The sequence below is a fragment of the Mus caroli genome, chromosome 1, assembly GCF_900094665.2.
Source record: "Mus caroli chromosome 1, CAROLI_EIJ_v1.1, whole genome shotgun sequence".
In the NCBI taxonomy this organism is placed as follows: Eukaryota; Metazoa; Chordata; class Mammalia; order Rodentia; family Muridae; genus Mus; species Mus caroli.
In genome coordinates, this window is record NC_034570.1 from 167,164,701 (window position 1) to 167,185,076 (window position 20,376).

At 35.8% G+C, this 20,376-nt stretch overlaps 1 protein-coding gene across 5 annotated transcripts in view; it reads right to left on the reverse strand.

Moving 5' to 3' along the window:
* Window positions 1–20,376, reverse strand: part of Akt3 (AKT serine/threonine kinase 3) — a 235,142-nt gene that overhangs the window by 89,716 nt on the left and 125,050 nt on the right. For 4 of the 5 annotated variants that reach the window (XM_021162759.2, XM_029481042.1, XM_029481052.1 and 1 more), the window contains one exon: window positions 4,748–4,859. In XM_021162759.2, coding sequence (XP_021018418.1) covers window positions 4,748–4,859 — 112 coding nt within the window. Of the gene's footprint in view, window positions 1–3,579; window positions 3,718–4,747; window positions 4,860–20,376 lie in introns of those variants that run through there. The other variant, XM_029481047.1, reaches the window with a different exon arrangement.

The following is a 20,376-nucleotide window of genomic DNA, read 5'->3' on the forward strand; positions in this document are numbered from 1 at the left end:
ATGGCTTGCCACGTCCGAGGCAGGGAGAATTTCTTATAAAAAGGAGGGGCTCGGACTGCCTGGGGTCTCCGGTTGTGAAGCTTATGCTCTCCCTCTCAAGACGCATAAAGCTTGCTGCAGAAGAACCCTATTGTGTGTGGTGTCCTTATTCGCGGGCGAATTAGAGAACACTCACACATTTTCTTCAGGAGAATGGAAACTGATGGGTTGCTCTTGCTACTGTAGATATACCTATATACCCATGCACTAGTTGGATTCAATGAATTACATTATTTTTAAATGAAGAAAAAGTTGGAAAGGGTACAGGGTGGAGGGTGATCCAAAGTGGTGTGGGGAGTGGGGTGGTTATAGTCAAAATACATCATATACATTTAAGAAATGCTCAAAGAACACACAAATAAATACACATTGTAAAGTTATAATAACTGAAACTATATGGAATCTGAGTAAAGACACAGAATGAGAAATATATATAGAAGAAATAATAAAACCATAAATACATGGCCATCTTTCACAGTATACAACTACAAAAATCTACAACTACATAAAGTCAAAGGAGACTTTCCTCAACACATGGTTTTGGGAAAAAAAATGGGTGTAAGTATGAAAAAAAATGAAATGTGAGTCTTATTTTAAACTACATATACATACTTCAAAATAAAGACCTAAGGCTACAAAGCTAGAAGAAAGCAAAGGTAAAATCCTTATGGCACCTGTCTTAGCAGTGATCTTTGACTAACACCAAAAATACCAGCCACAAAATGAACACTAATTTAAAAAACGACTTTGAAGCAAAGAAAACAGCAGAATGAAAACTGAAACTTAAGAACTAGGCCAAAGGGTCTGAAAATACATAAATATTTCACATATATATGAAATATATTTGTATGTGTATGCATATATACATATACTTATATACATTATATATGCGTGTGAAATATATAAATATTATATATATATATAATTTTGGTTTTTGGGTTTTTTTTTAAAAGAAATTCTCAAAGTTTGACAATTCCAGGCTAGCTAGAAATACACCCTGACAAAATGAAACTCTGTATCTTTATGCACCCTTCCCCCACAAAGGATGTAAAAGAAGTTAGTTCCTAATTTTTGATAAGGAACCACTACAACTCAACAACCAAAAAACAAACAACCAAGCAATCCAATTAAAAATGAACAAAAGATTGTTCTCAGCATTTCCATACTCAGGCAAATGAAAGTCACAGACCACAGTGAGGCAACACCTTACTCCTAGCTACTAAAGACATTAGAAAATAAATGATGGCCATGAATCAATGGAAGGAGAGGTCCTTGGTCCTATGAAGGCTCTATAGATGCCCCAGTGTAGGGGAATTGAGGGCGGGGATGTGGGAGTGTGTGGGTAGAGGAACACCTTCATAGAAGCAAGGGGAGGGAGGATGTGATAGGGTGCCTCTGGGAGGGAGAGAAACCAGGAAAGGGGATAATATTTGAAACGTAAATAAAGAAAATATCCAATGAAAAAAGAAAATAGATGATGGCAGGTGTCAATGGTACTACTAGTAGTACGTGCTGTGAAAAGGAGTACAGCAGATCTTTCAAAAATTTAAAACTACCCTACGATCCAGCCATCCCATTTCTGGGCATGTACCCAAAAGAATTAAATTAGCCATTCAAAAAGGCAATAACTTGACCATGTCTACTGTAGTACTATTCACACAGTCTAGAGGTGGAAATAACAGAAGTATTTATCAACTGATGAATGAATAAAGAATATGTAACATATACACACAGTAGAATCTTCTGCACTCTTAAAAAAGTAAAGAGCTCTGTCATTTAGGACAACATGGAAGGAACTAGAGATCACTATGCTAAGAAAGCTAGGCACAGAAAGAACCATATTATCTCATGCATATGGGGAATATAAGTGTTGATCTTCTAAGTTTGAAGAAGACAGTGATGACCAAAGGCTACGGAGACTGTAAGAGGGAAGAAATGGATGGTTAAAGACTGATTAGTGAAGATAAGTACAGTTGGATGGGAGCAAAAAATTACATTGTGCTACTGTATAGTCGGAAGACCATAGATTGCAACATACTATGCATTTCTAATAATTACCTTAAATAAAAGTTTGTGAGATAAATATAATTTATACATATATTAAAATATGACATGGTATCCATTAATATGTGTATTTTATGTTTTCAACTATAAGTTAACATAAATTTAATTTTAAAAACAAATACAGTAAAATATCTAAAAACTTTTTTTTTAAAAAAAGGTAATACGGGAAACTGCTTCAAGTTAAAAATTTAATAAAGTTTTTCTAATTAAAACCAGTATTACTATTAAGAACAACAGAAAATATAAAGTCAAAAAACAAAATGAAAATCTAAAATCCTACACACACACATGCACACACATGAGCACATACAGGCATGCATGCATATGCACACGTACACACAGGCATACACATGAACAAGCACATATGCATGCACACCCACACATTCATAATTTAATGATTGTGAAGGAAAAACAAGTCAGTATGATCTGAGACATTAGACTCACCACTTTTAAAAAAATGTCCCAATCTTAAATTATCCATTCAAATAAAGTAGCACACATAGGAAGAATCCATCTAGTTTATCACACAAAAAAATTTCAGAGTGGGGCCAGAACATTAGAGAGGATTTGAATTCTGAGACACCTCTAAGTCCTTACTGACACTAGATGGGAGCTCTATAAAGTCTCCAGACACCAGGTGACTCATGAACGATGAAACACATACCCCAACAGTAAACTCAATGGGTTAATTTCCATTTTCTTAAAAATAAATGAGAGAAAATTAATTCTTCAGATGAGTAGACAGTTAGGGAAGGAAAGTCAGAGGACTTTGGAGGCTCAAGAGCTGACATAGCTGTTGTCTACCACACATCTCATATTCATCTCAGCCCTCAGGAAGTCAAAGCAGAAGGACTGATACAAGAGTGACATAGTAAGTTTCAGGCCAACCTGGACTGCAGAGCAAGAAACTGTCTAAGCCCTTCTACCTAATATCAAAAAGATACGGCTTATATCCAACTTTGGGAGGAAAAATGAGCAAACTCAATCAAGCTTCAGTAAATGTTAAAAATCCATTTATAATAACATTCTTCAAAGAAATCCAACGACAGGGAGCACTGCATTAATCTATCACCTAATAAACACCTTGTCATCACATCCTGGACTGTGAACTCAAGATTTTAAAACAAAACAAGATATTGATCCTTGCTGTCAAGAAGTTTACAAAAGGCAAACAAAAGTAATAGAAATGATACATTTATTTCAAAAACTGGGGAGGGGCTGGAGGGATTGCTCAGTTGTAAAGGGCAGTGCCTGCTCTTCCAGAGAACCCAGGTTTGATTCCTAGTACTCACAGGGGATCTAACGACCTTCTGTCTCTAACTCTAGTTCCAGGAGATCTGAAATTTTCTTCAGATTTTTATGGGTAGTATACAACATGGTACATGGATATAACATGCTGGCAAAACATACATACACATAAAATAAAAAAAAAAAAAAAGGGAATAAAGCTAAAAAATATGTAGCCAGAGGACCTACCTAGCCTACCAAAATCAGGGTAAGTACTGGGGGGAACTTGCTGTTTGACACTGAGACCTCAAAGACACAAGAGCTGTTATGACCACAGCTCTAGGTTGAGGTCTCTGTTGTGAATGAAGAACTCAGTGTGCCGAAAGCCTAGGGTAGATGAATGAGAGTTAGGCATGAGAAGGGTGTACACACTAGCCTGTATATACTTCAAAACAAAGAATACTGCAAGTATAGAAAATAAAAATATTATTAGTGCCACACTGTTATTTTTTTCTATATTCCTAAAATACATCACAATTTATTGATCAAAAGTATTACTAAAATAATATTTTAGGATAAAAAAAGCGAGGGCTAGGTCTGCAGCTCAGTGATAGAGCACTCACCTAGCATGTAAAAAGCCCTACAGAGTATTTCAAAATAACAACAAAAACTTTTGTCTTTGTTCATTTTATTCGGATTTTAAAAGATTATTTTGCTTTCATTAAAGTCTTAGAGAAGCATGATAGAATAAGTTATTCATTTAGAAAAGAAGGCTATTAATATTCTAATAAGTTGTTGACTATGATAAAATATAATAACATCTATAGGAAAATAATAGACCTTACTCATTACCAGGCCATCAGATAAAAGAATATTAAGATAGAAGTAGAAAGTGGCAAAATAGGTACAAAACAGCATATCAAAAGACTGGGAGTATAGCCTCATGGATATCACAGAGCTGATCAGTATCATAATGTTGTTCATGAGTCACAGGAGATTGATTACTTACGCTAATCAATCCTACTATTTACTAATATTCTAAAGTTTAGACAAAAATCTCAGAACCCTTCCCATTTGGTATCTGAAACTAACATGCATACAGGCAGTTTACTGGAAACATTTTACTACCACATTCTATCCTGAATTTTACACATAAGCACCATATAGCTTGTATATAAAATGTGTTCAATTAAAAAAATATTTGTGTACTGTTTTCTCAGAAGAACTTTATTTTAAAGTAGTCCAAGGGTGATTTATCATTTTCCAGCCCTAGTTAAACAAGCAAGACAATAGAAACAGAACAATAAAGTGTAACACATTACAAATATATTTATATCTAATTACAAATAATGAATCCAGATACAAATACATCTTTACACTATTGTTTTAACATAATAAGAATGAATAAGTCTCTTACCTTTCCTCTGGTGTATCTACATGAAATGTTCTCTCTATAACAGTGGTCCACTGAAGACATCTGATAATAAATGTATTTGGCTTTGGTCGTTCTGTTTTCATTAACTGACATTCTATAAATAAAATTAAGTATCTCTTTAAATACACAAGTACTTAAACTATTAAATAAATAGTTGACAACTACACAGTGTTATTCTAAACAAAATACACAGCAACTTATAGCTTTCCACAAATTATCTGTTCAAGGTTATTCACAACCTGACCTTAGTATTTCTTTGGAGCCCATCTTCAGTCTGACTGGTTCAACCTGCTAAACCAGACTCTTCAGTTTTTCCCAAACAAAACAAGTCTTGTTCCTTCCTGTATCTTTAACTTTTGCTTCTCTAGCTTTTACTATCAGAAACACCTATTTATTTTAACCCTTTACATTTTAAGGCACCAACTGTCATAGCAATACCAATCCTTTAAAGTCTAAATCAAATCATAATCATTCCATAAATGTTTTGTTTACTTTTGGGCAGAGACTTGTTTTTTCTATGTCTATAGTTTCACTTATTTATTAGTATGCCCCTTCTTGTTCACCTGACATTGTTTTATAGTATCAAACATCTTTAAAGGATTGCTTTTATCTTTTATCACTGTGAGGTCTTCTCAAGCAACAAACTGTAATTGCAACAAACTGTAATTCTTAAGTGTACACAGTCACTAGAATCAGTCAGCCAGGAACTGATTAGATTCTGTTAGGGAATATCTATGAAGATGTCAAAGCACATGTCTAATTTTGATGGTATGAATTAGAGTTCAATGCCTCTCTCACAAGGGAAAGGAATCAGAAGTCACTTGTAAACAGTAATAAGCTAAGTAAGACATGGGTGCCCTTAATAAGAGCCTGTAACCCTCCCTCACAAGTGAAAATTCAATTATGGGCTTGATAAGACAGTGATTTCTTCAGGTGATGGGGCAGAGGGAGAGAGAAGTGCCACTGTGTTGCTCTGTATGACTAGAAGGGCAGTAACAAAGAACCATCATGAAAGAGAATAAATTGTTAAAAGAACGAACAAAACAAAGCAAAAAAAAAAAAAACCAAAAAACAAAGTTGAGTTCTCCTAGGGAGATAACACACAAGAAGCAAACATAGACCAGGGAGTCTTAATTTGGCTGGCCTTAACCCCAGGGTAAGGCCTAAAGCTGTTGTACTGAGCAGTGAATGTCAACACTGACAATTAGAAGGGCAGATGCAGCAAGGGCTCTAATCAAATGAGGAAGTGCTGACCAGATCGCCTTAACTGAGAATCACCCTAGAGAGCCTAAGAGCTTCAGGCTGCAGGTCAGCAGGCAGGGAGAACTCAGGAGCGACCTATCTAGAAAGTACAAAAGCAGGCATTCTGCCTGTACACAGGCCAGTATTAGAGCAGATTTCAACAGATACAACACATTTATAAATCATTCACTAGCTAAATAATTAGCCACTCCTGAAGCATACGAAGCAGGAAGCAGGTAGTATCTCCATAAGAGGATTACCTGCCTAGCCCCACAGACTGCACTTAAGTATGGTATGCAGAGGTCCTAGTGCATGAACAAGGATGGATGCTAGTGAAGTGAAGATAGTTCTAGCAGACATCAGATACTTGTCCAGTATCAGCAACAGCATCAACAAGAGAAAAAGACAAGTCTTCAAGTTCAACAAACCCTCCCAATATATGCACCTGGCTCACTACACAGAGAGGAGCTCCATCCAATACTTCACCTTTTCTTTTAATCTTTGTATACTACTTTTCATTTTTACTAAACTTTTAATAATACTTCTAGTGGATTTTATATCATGCTATTTGTCATTCCTTTTTATATGTTAATCTAATTTTTATGTATTCATCGGTGGTCACTCTTTTTTCCTTCTTATCTTTTCTTTTATTTCCTCAGGCTTCTTTCACTTCTCATTTAATATTATTTTAATGTCTTAGATTAACAAACCCATTTTTAATTTCTTCTTTATTTCCTATCCTTCATTTAAATAATCTTGTTTATGAAAATGTCATCACTCATTACTCTTTCCTTTTTTTTTCAACTTTAATCTCTCCTCAAATCTATCCCTTCAGAACATTCTTTTCAATCCCCTGTGAATTTATTTAACCTTGCTTTTTCTATTTCTGTGCATTCCATTCCCGACTGGTAGCTTTGATGAGCATAGTCCCCATATGTTCACTTCTTAGAATGCTTGGTCCTCAGTTGGGAAGACTTAGAAGGTATGGCCTTGTTGGAAGAGGTGTGCCACTAGAGCTGGGCTTTTGGTTTCAAAAGCTTGCATCATTTCCAGTATCTACCTCTTTTTTTTGGGGGGGGGGGGCGGCTCCTTGCCCCTCAAAAAGGTAACAGAAAGCCATACCAAGAAACAAGCAAATTATAAGAAATATGAAAAATCTTATGGTATCAAGATTCCTCAACACAATTAGAAACACATCAACTACCAAACTATATTAAAATATAAAAATATAACATGAAATTTTTAAAAAATTATCAGTAAAAATAAAAACATGAAAGAGGATTACAAACAAGCAGACAAATCCAATTTTGAAACCAGAAAGTAAAGTCAGCAACATAGGAAGAAAAATAAAAATAAAAACAAAAAGAACAGGAAAATGGAGGGGAATAATCAACAATACTGGTTTTAAAAACATTTAACAAGGAAACTGATATAGGAGAGGGTAACTGAAAATGAAACTCTTAATGGGAACAAAAAAGCAAAGAAAAGAAAGAAAGAAAGAAAGAAAGAAAGAAAGAAAGAAAGAAAGAAAGCAAGCAAGCAGAAAGCACCATCAATAATAGACAGACAGAGTAAGACAAATTAGATATAAACAGCTAAGTCAACAAAGCACTACAACTAAAGTCAATAAGGAAAAGTAAACAAATGGACACACCATAACATCAAAGAATTCTGAGAAGTAAGCAAGGGGGCAAATCTATTAACTCACAACAGCAAAGGTCTGAGATAAACATTTAAGGAATTAAAAATGTTTTCCCTAAGTCTATAGAGACAGATATCCAAATACGAGTAATGTTTAAAACCCCAGACAGACATGGGTATCTATCTCTGCAGAACACAATAAAGTCAAAATAAGAAAAAAAAAAATCCCAATTCAAGAAAAAAAAATTAAAATCTTTATGGGAAAAAACCTCCAACTCACAAAGGCAAACATGTTAGAATTTAGAATAATATCAGATCTCTTATTAGTATCCTTAAAAGTTAAGAACCATGGAATGTTGCTACATTCAGCAAAGTTAGCTATGAAAATTGACAAAAGAGACATTTAAAGACAAACACCCGAGAGCAGTTCATGGCCACTAAGCCAGCACTAACTACTGGAGGTTTTCACATGAATATGGAACACAGAAAGACCATCTCAATCGTAAGAGCATGGAAAAAGAGCAAAGTTCCAACAGAAAAGAACTCATCATGTTCAGTGCAGTAAACCAACACATCCCCCTATTAACAAGGGAGAGAAAAGGCCAAGGAACAGTCCAACTAGTCAGAAAAACAACTGACAAAATTATCACAATGAATAAATATCTCTTAATATTAATTTAAAATATAAATAATCTCAACTCATCAATGAAGAGACACAGTTTGGTAGACAGGATTGAAAAACTAAATCTAGCTATCTGTTGTTTCCAAGAAATACATCTTACTGGTAAAAGGACCCAAAGACTGAGTCAAAAGGTAAAAGACAATCTATCAAGCAAACAGAAAAAAAAACAAAAACAAAAACAAAAAAACAAGCTGGCATAGCTATTCCGATAACTGAAGTATACTTCATGATAAAAATAGACAAAAAAGATAAAGAGAAAGCCACTACACATTAAATAAGAATAATTTATCAAGAAGATAAAATAATTATAAATATGAACATATCAAATGTTAGGTCTCCTAATTTCATGAAAAACTGACCAACATAAAAGGTCACATAGGTCCTGAAATACTAATAAATACATGATCTCCATGTCCTAATCTGTAGACAAGTCATCCTACCTAAAACAAATTTAACCTAAATGAAAGCAGCACTCCCAGAGCTCTGTAAAATAACAATCTTATGCCATAAAATACTAACTTTTCAGATTATTTTTGTGGCCAGCATTGTGTATGCCTGGTATATATGACACATGCATTAAACTGTGCCTCTGTGATCTGGGCAGCAAAGAAATGGTCACTGGGTGTCCTCCTTAGCACTGTCCATCGTACTCTCCTGAGGTAGGGAGCATCCACTTTCAAAGCTCTGTTAAACTGGCTCTTACATTAAGCAGTTACACTAGTGAAGCTCTCCAGAGTAACCAACTACAAGCTGAAGTTCACACACTCTGCTTACTGGACACCATTCTGACCCACAGATGATAGTTTGTTCAAAATTCTAATTTTTCTGCAAACTTGAAAGCCAATTAACACTTATATGTACATATTTCCAAAAGGAATTACAATAAATTATCTGTTCAGTTTTTATTTAAAGGTTTAAAATTGTATTTCAACCTTTTTAATCTTTAAATACTACTTTTATCCTTTTAAAAATATTCTACTAAGGCTTGGCATGGTGGCACATATCTTTAACTCTATTACTCAAGAACCAGTGGCAGTTGGGGCTCTATGAGTTTGAGGCTAGCTTGGTCTACATAAGGAGTTGCAGGATACCCAGGGCTATATATTGACAGCACCTCTCTCCTCTAAATAAATAAAGAAATGATGTCTAATTACAATTCCATTTTAAAGGTACTGAAGATAGGTAAAGTCTGTGGCCAATAAGTAGCAATTTCAGAACAACCATTAAATGACCATTGTGCCAAATGCTGCACTCTGGTTTCTAAATGTTTCCACCTTAAAGCAAAAACACAAACAGTGTAATTACCCTCCATTTTGTAAATGAGCACATCTACAAGGCTCAAACTAGCTAAAAATTTGTTCAAAATGCACAGCTTGTGTGAAACTGTTTGAACACATACCTCAATAGTATCTGAAAAAAAAAAGTGCTAGAAAAATTGTCTATGAAAACTGAGTAATATGTGAAAACGAGGAGACTAGATCTAGTCCATTTTGTTTGCCCCTCCTACTCCTTCTCTGAGCTTGGTTTCTCTCCATCTATGATACCTTTTCATTATAAAGAAAAGAACTTTCACCTGCTAACCTTACTCCAGGAAAGAAGAGGTTGGATCATTTCTAGTTACTGTTCCTGAGCCAAAAACATTACACAAAAGCAACATATATTTTTCCATGCAAAGAAAATAGAAAATACAACAAATTCTCATTCTTTATTGCTTAACAAAGTCAATAATTAGGAGCCTATGATCAGGATACTAATATAATTTTTCTATTCTTGTAGATGTTCTTCACTTTTATGATCTGTATTTCAAAATCTGACATTTTAGAATACTACTTTAGTACCTTCACTGGACACTATTTGAAGCTTTAAATCATAAACCTCTCCAAATATTTTTTTCTTTAATGTATATGATTGCCATGGAAATCACTATTACTCAAAGCATATTTTGAGAGGCAGCATTTTCACCACTAACATTTTTCCACCATATCCTGCCTTTCATGAAATAAATACATGTATTAGGTGTTCCACAATAACCTTTTTCTGCACACATGAAATTGCTAATAAAAATGAACTGTATTTACTATGAAATAATAATTCAAACACAAAAGTAAAGTGCAACCCTTTACTGAAAGAATTTTAATATAGTTACAAGCATTTAATAAACACAAAATAAGGAATTGGGAACAATAACTTTGTATTTATTCATTTTAATATACTAGCCCTGGACATTAAAATGTGGTAACATATATAACAAGTAATCTACAATGAAGTTAAGTGTATAGTTTGATGATATAACAAAATGCGACTTAGTACCTTAAATACCTTTTCTGTTTAATATCTTTTTTCTCCTTACAATAAGGTCTCATGTACCCCAGGCTGGCCTCAAACAGTTTTTAGCTGAAAATGACCTTGAACTTCTGATCATCTTGAGTGTTGAGAATATAGCCCTGTACCATCATACTCAGTTTTATAAGGTTTTGGGGCTGAACCTCAGGCTTTGTGAATTCTAGGATAGAAGTCTACCAAATAAACTACTTTTAAAATTTATAGAAGAATTTATTCAGCTCTGTCAGTCTATGACAATTTTGCTTATTCCTTTGTCAAAATAAAATTATCTATAACAATACAAATTATTGATGGGAAAAAGACATAAAATTTTGTAAAGTAACAAAAACATAGAATGATTTATAATGTAAACAATAAATCTGCAAATAATAGACTATAGTGAAGTTCAAAATGACTTAAATATTGCCTTAAATGTATTATATGCATATTTTAAGTTATAAGAATAGCCTATAGAAAGAGACTCTATCAGTATGCATTTGGAAGCAGTAACTGTTGCTAGTTCGATGATTCAATTACCATGAACTATTTTGGCATGTTTCAAAAGCACTGCCATTTTAAAACATACAAAATATCTAAAAATGCAACTATGGTAATAGATTCTGAGTGCATGGGTTGGGGTGAGAGAAAAAGACAATGACAAATTGGTCCAAAAGGACACTGAGACTTCATAGTTGGAAGACTATTGTGCTGACAATTAGTAACAGAGGAAGCAGAGCACAAAACAAATGAATGAAAAAGGCTGAACTTGCAGTGAAAGGCCTTATTATAGTGCAGAAACATTGTTATAATAAAGGGGCAATGTACTCTCCTCTATGGAACTTCCAAACAGCACCCCAATCTCTTTTCTCTTCCCCTGCATTGCATTTTCCCATTAGCATCTGCTTGATTATGTATTATTTCCAACCCAAAACAATTGCTCTATATTATTTCTAAATCCTGAGGTTGAAAGGCCCCTCCTTTCACTCTGGCCTTAGGCCTCATTTAACATTACTAGAAATATAACAAATTCTTTCAAATCAAGACAGATATGGGATTGGGGGACACTAAGGCAGTGATTTAGCACTAATAGTTCAGGAGAAGCAACAAACATGTGAAACTCAAATGCAATTTGCCAAAATGTTGAACTATATAATTTATCAAGAATATCCAGATGATATTTCCTCTAAAACTTATTGTCTGTGCTGTGGCTTCTGTTATAATTTGAAGATCAATGCTGAAAGCTGTATAAACTAGTAACTTCTCTTCACCATTACTCTTTCCTCAGATAGAAGTGGTCCCCAACTGAGAAATGTATCTTTATATACTAGATGAGAATGCTAAGGATTGATTAATAACACTGACAAACTAGTTAAGAAGATTGTAAGCACTTCTTTCCTGAATTCCCCACTAGAAAAAGCTGTCACCCTGAAGCCCTAAGCAGTAGACAAGCTAAAGTAAGGAGGAAGACTAGAACAAGCACTGGACTTAAAGCCTCTGCTTTATTTTACATGTGTCAAAATTCTGATGCAGGACAGTTATATAATTTGCTCAAATTAAGGAATATATATATATATATATATATATAAAAATCAATAGACCTGATTGTTATATTGGTGTTTACCTTATATATCCTAAACAGGTTCACCATACTCAAAATGTACTTTGAGAACATGTATGTGTGAATGTACCATGTATCAGATCTGCAAGATCATATTTTTCTGTGGGTACTTAACTCAATATATAACCAAGATGATTTCAAGTTAAGCATTAGACCATACTTACTTGCTTTGAAACTCTAAGAAAATTTTAATCTCTATAGATCTGCTTTATTATTATCTCCTGGGGGAGAATAATATTTAAGTCATGTTTCTTATGGTAAATATAATTATAAAAAGTAAAACAATTGATATATAGTAGGTTTTTAAATGTCAGTTCTTTCCTTACTCCCATCAATCTCCCAGTTCCCTATTATTAAATTTTAAAATGGGATTAAAGCACCAATTACAATGGGCATCTAATCATGACTCTAATTATCATTTTTAAAACCACACACAATCCTCTACTATCTAAAAACTAAAATTTTAAGTTGCAAAGTAATTTACAGAAAAGAAATGGTCAAAGACAAAATCATGTAAAAGTATATATGTTCAACCAAATATTTTCTATAGATTTTATCAGATCATAACTGATTAGAATTGGAAAGCAACAAGCAGAATTGGTTTTGCCATTCAAATATGAAAGGGCATCACAGAAGACAACACAAGGATTAGTAGTAAGATAAGACAATAGAACAAGGACCCTTAGCTATGCATCAAAGTTGACTTGGTATCTGGTGGTTTATACATCAGTTTAGATGATGAACAACACCCATCCTCTCTCTACCCACGTTACAGCGCCACCCCACAGAAAAAGATTTGTTTTGTTTTATTAATGAAACATTTCAAGAGAGGCATATCTGTTCCAAGCTAAAAACTATACTTGAAAAATAGTGTTTACTCTAAAAGCACTACCTTTTTGGTGGGATTTGAAATACAACATTTATCTGTGTCAATAAAATTATTTTATGAGTTATTAAGTGACACAATAAATAGCAATGATACTACAGAAATAAACAAACAAACAAACAAAATCCACGAGATAAACTAATGCAATTCCTAGGGCCTAATTCTGACTTTGTGCAAACAAATATCTGGGATGACCGAAGCAGTCCTTTAACTATTTTCAAGGGGCATGTTTCTTTCTTTCAGGTATTCCTCTGTGAGGGCTAATTTTATGTCTATTTGACACAGTCTAGAGTAACCTCAGAAGAGGGAAACCCAATTGAGAAAATGCCCCCATAAAGCTGGTCTGTAGGCAAGCCTATAAGGCATTTTCTTAATTAATGGTTGATGTGGGAGGGCCCAGCTTTTTGTGAGTAGTGCCACTCCTGGGATCATAGTCCTGGGTTCTAGAAGAAAGCAAGCTGAGCAAGCCATGAGGAGCAAGCCAATAGGCAGCATTCCTCCATAGCCTCTGCATCAGCTCCTGTGTTGATTCCAGCCCTGATTGAGCTCCTGCCTCACTGCTTTTGACCTGTAACTGTGAGTGAAAAGATGCCTTTCCTCCCCAAGTTGCTTTTGGTCATTATGCTTCAACACAGAAACTGTACTAAGACATTAGTTTTAGTTTTCCAATAGTTTTCCAATAGTTTATAGGATATGACATACCATTGAGCTCTGAGAATTTCATACCTATTTATTCAAAAAGGAAGATATTCAGTCCGAGTTTCTGATAATTTTTTAGTTGCAGAGACGAAGTTTGGAGCTGAGACAAAGGAGTGGACCGTCTAGAGACTGCCATATCGGGGGATCCATCCCGTAATCAGCCTCCAAACGCTGACATCATTGCATACACTAGCAAGATTTTGCTGAAAGGACTCTGATATAGCTGTCTCTTATGAGACTATGCTGGGGCCTGGCAAACACAGAAGTGGATGCTCACAGTCAGCTATTGAATAGATCACAGGGCCCTCAATGGAGGAGCTAGAGAGAGTACCCAAGGAACTGAGGGGAACTGCAACCCTATGGGTCGAACAACAATATGAACTAACCAGTGCCCCTCGGAGCTCGTGTCTCTAGCTGCATATGTATCATAGGATGGCCTGGTTGGCCATCAGTGGAAAGAGAGGCCCATTGGTCTTGCAGACTTTATATGCCTCAGTGCAGGGGAACACCAGGGCCGGGAAGTGGGAGTGGGTGGGTGGGGGAGTGGGGGGAAAGGGACGGTGTGGGGGACTTTTGAGATAGCACTGGAGATGTGAATGAAGAAAGTACCTATAAAAAAAAAAAAAGAATAGTATTTTTGCCTAGAATCCAGCCTGTCTTTTAAAATATTACTATTTCTCTAAAGAATCTGAATCTCCAGAGAGAATTTTCTCTATAGTCTAGTTTCTAATGAATCTCCCCTTTCCTAAAATTTGTATTTTAATTGTAAAACTTACTCCAGAATTTAATCATGAAACATGTCAAGAACCAATTACAAGCGTCACAAAGTATTTTTGCTACTATATTACAAATTCTTCAGATCCACTGACTATTATGTGTGGAATGATAAAATGAACACGTAAGTTGTTGTTTGTATTGTTACTCGTATAGTTAATTTCTGGCTCTAACAACTACCAAGAAGTATATCACACAATGTTCTGAGCCTTTTCACAACAGGAAACAAAATACTTAACTCACAGCATTCCTGTAACAAGTGAATGAGATAACAGTATCTGAAAGGGTATGGCACATACTAACAACTTTTTAAAGATTGGTTTCCTCCATTTTTCATTCTTTGAGTATTAGGTACAATGTTGAGAATATAATACCCTCAAAAACTTTCTAAATATTCACTAGAGCTTAAGGTGTATGGCTAATCTTGATTTTTCAACTTGACTACATTTGAAATCAAGTAAACTGAGCAGCTGGGCATACATAGGAGGGAGTTTTCTTGATTGGACCATTTAAGGTGGAAAGATCTACCCTAAACCTGGGCCACAACTTTTAGTGACACTCACAGAAAAGGCCATGGAAAAAAGAAGCTTTTGTTTTTTGCCTGCTTGCCTTCACTCTCACTAGGAAGTTCATCTTTCCTGTTGCTGAGACACTCCTTCTCTGGTTATTAGAAACTACTTCTTCAAGATTTCAACATAGACTGAAGACCTTGCAATTCTTTAGGACTTCTCTGGGACTCCTGCAACAGATTGGGAACCTGAGACATCCAGTCTCATGTACTGAACAACTACCAGATTTTTGGCTACCCATTGTGAGCCAGCTATTGTTGTAATGACTACCTGGATTACACACACACCACACACACACACACACATACACACACACACTATTTTTTTTCAATCTCTCAGTTCTGTTTCTATAAAGACTAACTACACATGATAAACTTAACTTCATATATAAATCAATTATGTTATCACACATGATAGGCACTTTCAAAGAGTATGTATACCAGGTTGCTATCTAGGAACACAAGAAGAGAAAACAAGGAAAAAGTTAAGTTAAACTGGGGGTAGTCACCAGAAAGTCCCAGAAGCCAGGGAAGCAAGAGGCCTCAGAACCTAACAGGGATGACATTAGCTGAAATACCCAACAAAGGGGAGAGAGAACCTGTAGAGACCATATCCAGAGGTTAGGCACAGCCCCTGGATGAGGGATGGGTCTACCCACCCATCTCAAAAATATTAACTCAGAATTACTCCTGTCTAAAGAAAATACAGGGACAAAGAGTGGAGCAGAGACTAAAAGAAAGGTCATCCAGAGACTGCCCCTCCTGAGGATCCATGCCATGTGCAGACACAAAACCTAGACACTATTGCTGATGCCAAGAAGTGCTTGATAACAAGAGCCTGATATAGTTGTCTCCTGAGAGGTTCTGCCAGAGCCTTACCAATAAAGATGCAGATTCTTGCAGCCAACCATCAAACTGAGCACAGGGACCCCAATGGAGAAATTAGAAGGACTAAAGGACTGAATGATGTTTGTAGCCCCATAGGAAGAACAACAATAACCAACCAGACAGCCCCAGAGCTCACAGGAACTAAAGCACCAACCAAATAGTACACATGGAGGGACCCATGGCTTCAGCCGCATAAGTAGAAAAGGATGGCCTTGTCTGGCATCAAATGAATGGGAGGCCTTGGTCCTGTGAAGGTTCGATGCCCCAGCATATGGGAATGCTAGGGCAGTGAGGCAAGAGGGGGGTGGGGAAGCACCCTCATAGAAGCAGGGGGGAGGGGGGTGGGATAGGGGGTTTGTGGAGGGGAAACCAGGAAGGGGAATAACATTTAAAATGTAAATAAATAAAATAACCAATAATTTTTTAAAAAAAAAGTAATTGAAAGAAATTCAGAACAATTATAGACAGACCATCTATTATAGACAGGCAATAGATGGTCCACCATGATCGACCTAGCTCAGTGGTAGAGAAGAGCAGGTACAGAGTAAACTACTTCTGCTAGGGTTTGCTTCCATTCTGGTATCTTGGATCATAAGCTCCTTGAGCTTATCAATCCTGGCCTGCTTTCTCTTAAAACTCTTACCACATCGTCTTCCCTTGTTAAGAAGTGGTGATTTAAAACACAATTTACTTTTGTATCTCCCCAATGGATAGTAAGCAAGAGTTTCTTCAGAAAGACACTGGAAGATTATAAAAGAAAAAGGGAACTTCTGACTATGCAGGGGCAACAGCTGAAACATGCACAATCCTTAGCCAGCAGAAACTTGGTTCTTCAAAGGCCATTTGACTGAATTTACACTGTCATTTTCTCTTTTATTTTCAAATAGGTTATCTACTACTTATAGCGAGATAAAGTTAGACTCTTATTATTAGACTTAATTTCCCATCTATCTAAAATTTTCCTCAGAACTAGAAGTAAAAATGCATCCAATCTTCAAAAGATTAAGTATATAAAATAGTCTAAGAAGTTACTCAGAGCAAAAACACTTATAAATGTGCATAGTACTGAACTTAACAGAATGCAGCAATTAAAATAAAAGCATCATGGAGAGTTAGATGTAGCTCGTCATCAAGGTTTCCATTTCTAACACTACCAAAACAAAAATATAGAATATTAAGCCATACAAAGAAATACTAAAAAGATATGAGGTGTATATATACGAACATAGATATAATTTTTTTATTTTGTACAAATGTTTATGGATAAGTAAAAAATAGTAATTCAGCTTCCCCATGTTAAAAATGATAGATCAACTCTAAGATTTCTTTGTCTGAGAAAAGGAATGGTATTTGGACAACTTGGTTTTGACATATATATGCATTTATTCCAAGTATTTCAGAGAAAAGAATTTCTGAACATAAGAAGCCAATTAGGAGACTGTTAACAAAATTCAGGAAGAATTAATGAAGACCTGAGCTAGCTGGTATCAGGAAGAGCTGACTGATAGCTTGTTTGTTTGAAGATATACACCTACCACCACAGAATATAACCAGATAACTATTACATACTGCTTCTTGTACAAGTTCCATGGCATTTACTTTCTATAAAAATTCTTCCAGAGGAAAAAAGACAGCATTTTCAACAAATGGCGTTGATTCAACCAGAGGTTAGTATGTAGAAGAATGCAAATTGATCCATTCTTATCTCTTTGTACAAAGGAAAAGTCCAAGTGGATCAAGGACCTCCACATAAAAACCAGATACACTGAAACTAATAAGAGAGAGTGGGGAAGATCCTCGTATGGAGGAATTTTCCTGAACAAAAGACCAATGGCTTATGCTCTAAGATAACAATAGACAAATGGGATCTCATAAAATTGCAAAGCTTCTATAAGGCAAAGGACACTGTCAATAGGACAAAACGGCAACCAACAGAGTGGGCAAAGATCTTTATCAATCCAACATCCAATAAAGGGCTAATATCCAATATATACAAAGAACTCAAGAAGTTAAGACTCCAGAGAATCAAATAACCCTATTAAAATGGGGTATAGAGCTAAACAAAGAATTCTCAGCTGAAGAATATCAAATGGCCAAGAAGTACCTAAAGAAATATTCAACATCCTTAGTCATCAGGGAAATGCAAATCAAAACAACCCTGAGATTCCACCTCACACCAGTCAGCATGGCTAATATCAAAAACTCAGGTGATAGCAGATGCTGGCGAGGATGTGTAGAAAGAGGAACACTCCTCCATTGCTGGTGGGATTTGAAGCTGGTATAACCACTCTGAAAATCAGTCTGGTGATTCCTCAGAAAATTGGATATAGTGCTAACTGAAGACCCAGTTGCTTCTGGGCACATACCCAAAAGATGCTCCAACATATAACAAGGACACATGCTCTACTGTATTCATAGCAGCCTTAATTATAATAGCCAGAAGCTGGAAAGAATCAGATGTCCTTTAATAGAGGGATGGATATAGAAAATGTGGTACATTTACACAATGGAGTACTCAGCAATTAAAAAAAATGAATTCATGAAATTTTTAGACAAATGGATGGAACTAGAAAAATACCATCCAAACCCAATCGCAAAAGAACACACATGGTATGCACTCATTGATAAGTGGATATTAGCCTAAAAGCTTAGAATACACAAGATGCAATTCACAGACCACATGAAGCTCAAGAAAGAAGACCAAAATACTCATAGGAGCAAATATGGGGATAAAGTGCAGAGCAGAGGCTGAAGGAAAGGCCATCCAGAGACTGTCCCACCTGGGGATCCAATCCCATATACAGTGTCCAAACATGGACATTACTGTGAATGCTAATAAGTGCATGCTGACAGGAGCCTGATATAGTTGTCTCCTGAGAGGCTCTGCCAGAGCCTGACAAATACAGAGGCAGATGCTTGCAGCCAACTATTGGACTGAGCATGGGGTCCCCAATGGAGGAGTTAGAGTAATGACTGAAGGAGCTGAAGGGGTTTACAACCCCATAGAAAGAACAACAATATCAACGAACCAGACCCCCTAGAGCTCCCAGGGACCTAAACCATCAACCAAAGATTACACATGGAAGATTACACATGGAAGGACCCATGGCTCCAGCCACATATGTAGCAGAGGATGGCACTGTCGGGCATCAATGGGAGAAGAAGCCTTTGGTCCTGTGAAGGTTCAATGCTCCAGTGTAGGGGAATGCCAGGGCAGGGAGGCAGGAATGGATGGGAGGGAGAACACCCTCATAGAAGCAGGATGGGGATGGGATAGAGGGTTTTAATGGGGAAGCCAGGAAAGGGGATAACATTTGAAATGTAAATAAAGAAAATATCTAATAAAATATTCATTTTGGCCACTAAACCCATTTTTCTCTTCATCTACTATGTATCCAATGATAGTACTATACAGTGTCTATGTCAAATTCCTATATAAAAAAAACTATGATATAATCCTCTAGGCACCATGTAAGATACTAAATGATCAACAGACTTTTAAATTTTAATTATTATGAATTTTCATAGTTCATATCTATTTAGACAGTTAATGACCCTTCTAGATATACAAGATAAATGCTAAATCTAAATTTCTCTCTCCATATGTTTTGATTTAACCCATGAACTTATTTGTCTCCAAATATGAAATCCGAATCTAACTTCAGCCATAAAGATCATTTGGGTGGTTTTAAGAACCATAATTTTCTATTTTCAATGTGAGTAAAAAAATAGCTTAGATAGGAAACATTCATTTAAAAGAGGGGCAGCTAGGAATGTAGAAATCCTATCTTTTATAAAAGAGAATAAAGAAAAGTTTTGGAAAAGAGACATTTTCAGGATAGACCAATATTTGCAACACATAAGGCAGACTTCTAGGAGGAGTTTCTTGAGATAGGTGCTGGCATACCCTGCTTCTTATCACACAGAATAAACAGGAACCTTGCAAAAACAGGACGAACCTAAAGACATCTGGGCAGTTATTTACTCTTCCATAGAAGAATTTTTCCCTCTTTGAAGTTTAATAATCTAAGAATTCAGTAAAAAGATGTAAAATATCAGAGACCATGGCTAATGGACAGAAAAACTACTTTGCTCAAAGTACCATGTGACAGTATGTGTTTGTAGCAGTATTTTTCTTTTTTATTTATTATTTATTTATATTACGTATTTTCCTCAATTACATTTCCAAAGCTATCCCAAAAGTCCCCCATACCCCCCCCCCACTTCCCTACCCACCCATTCCCATTCTTTTGGCCCTGACATTCCCCTGTATTGGGGCATATAAAGTTTG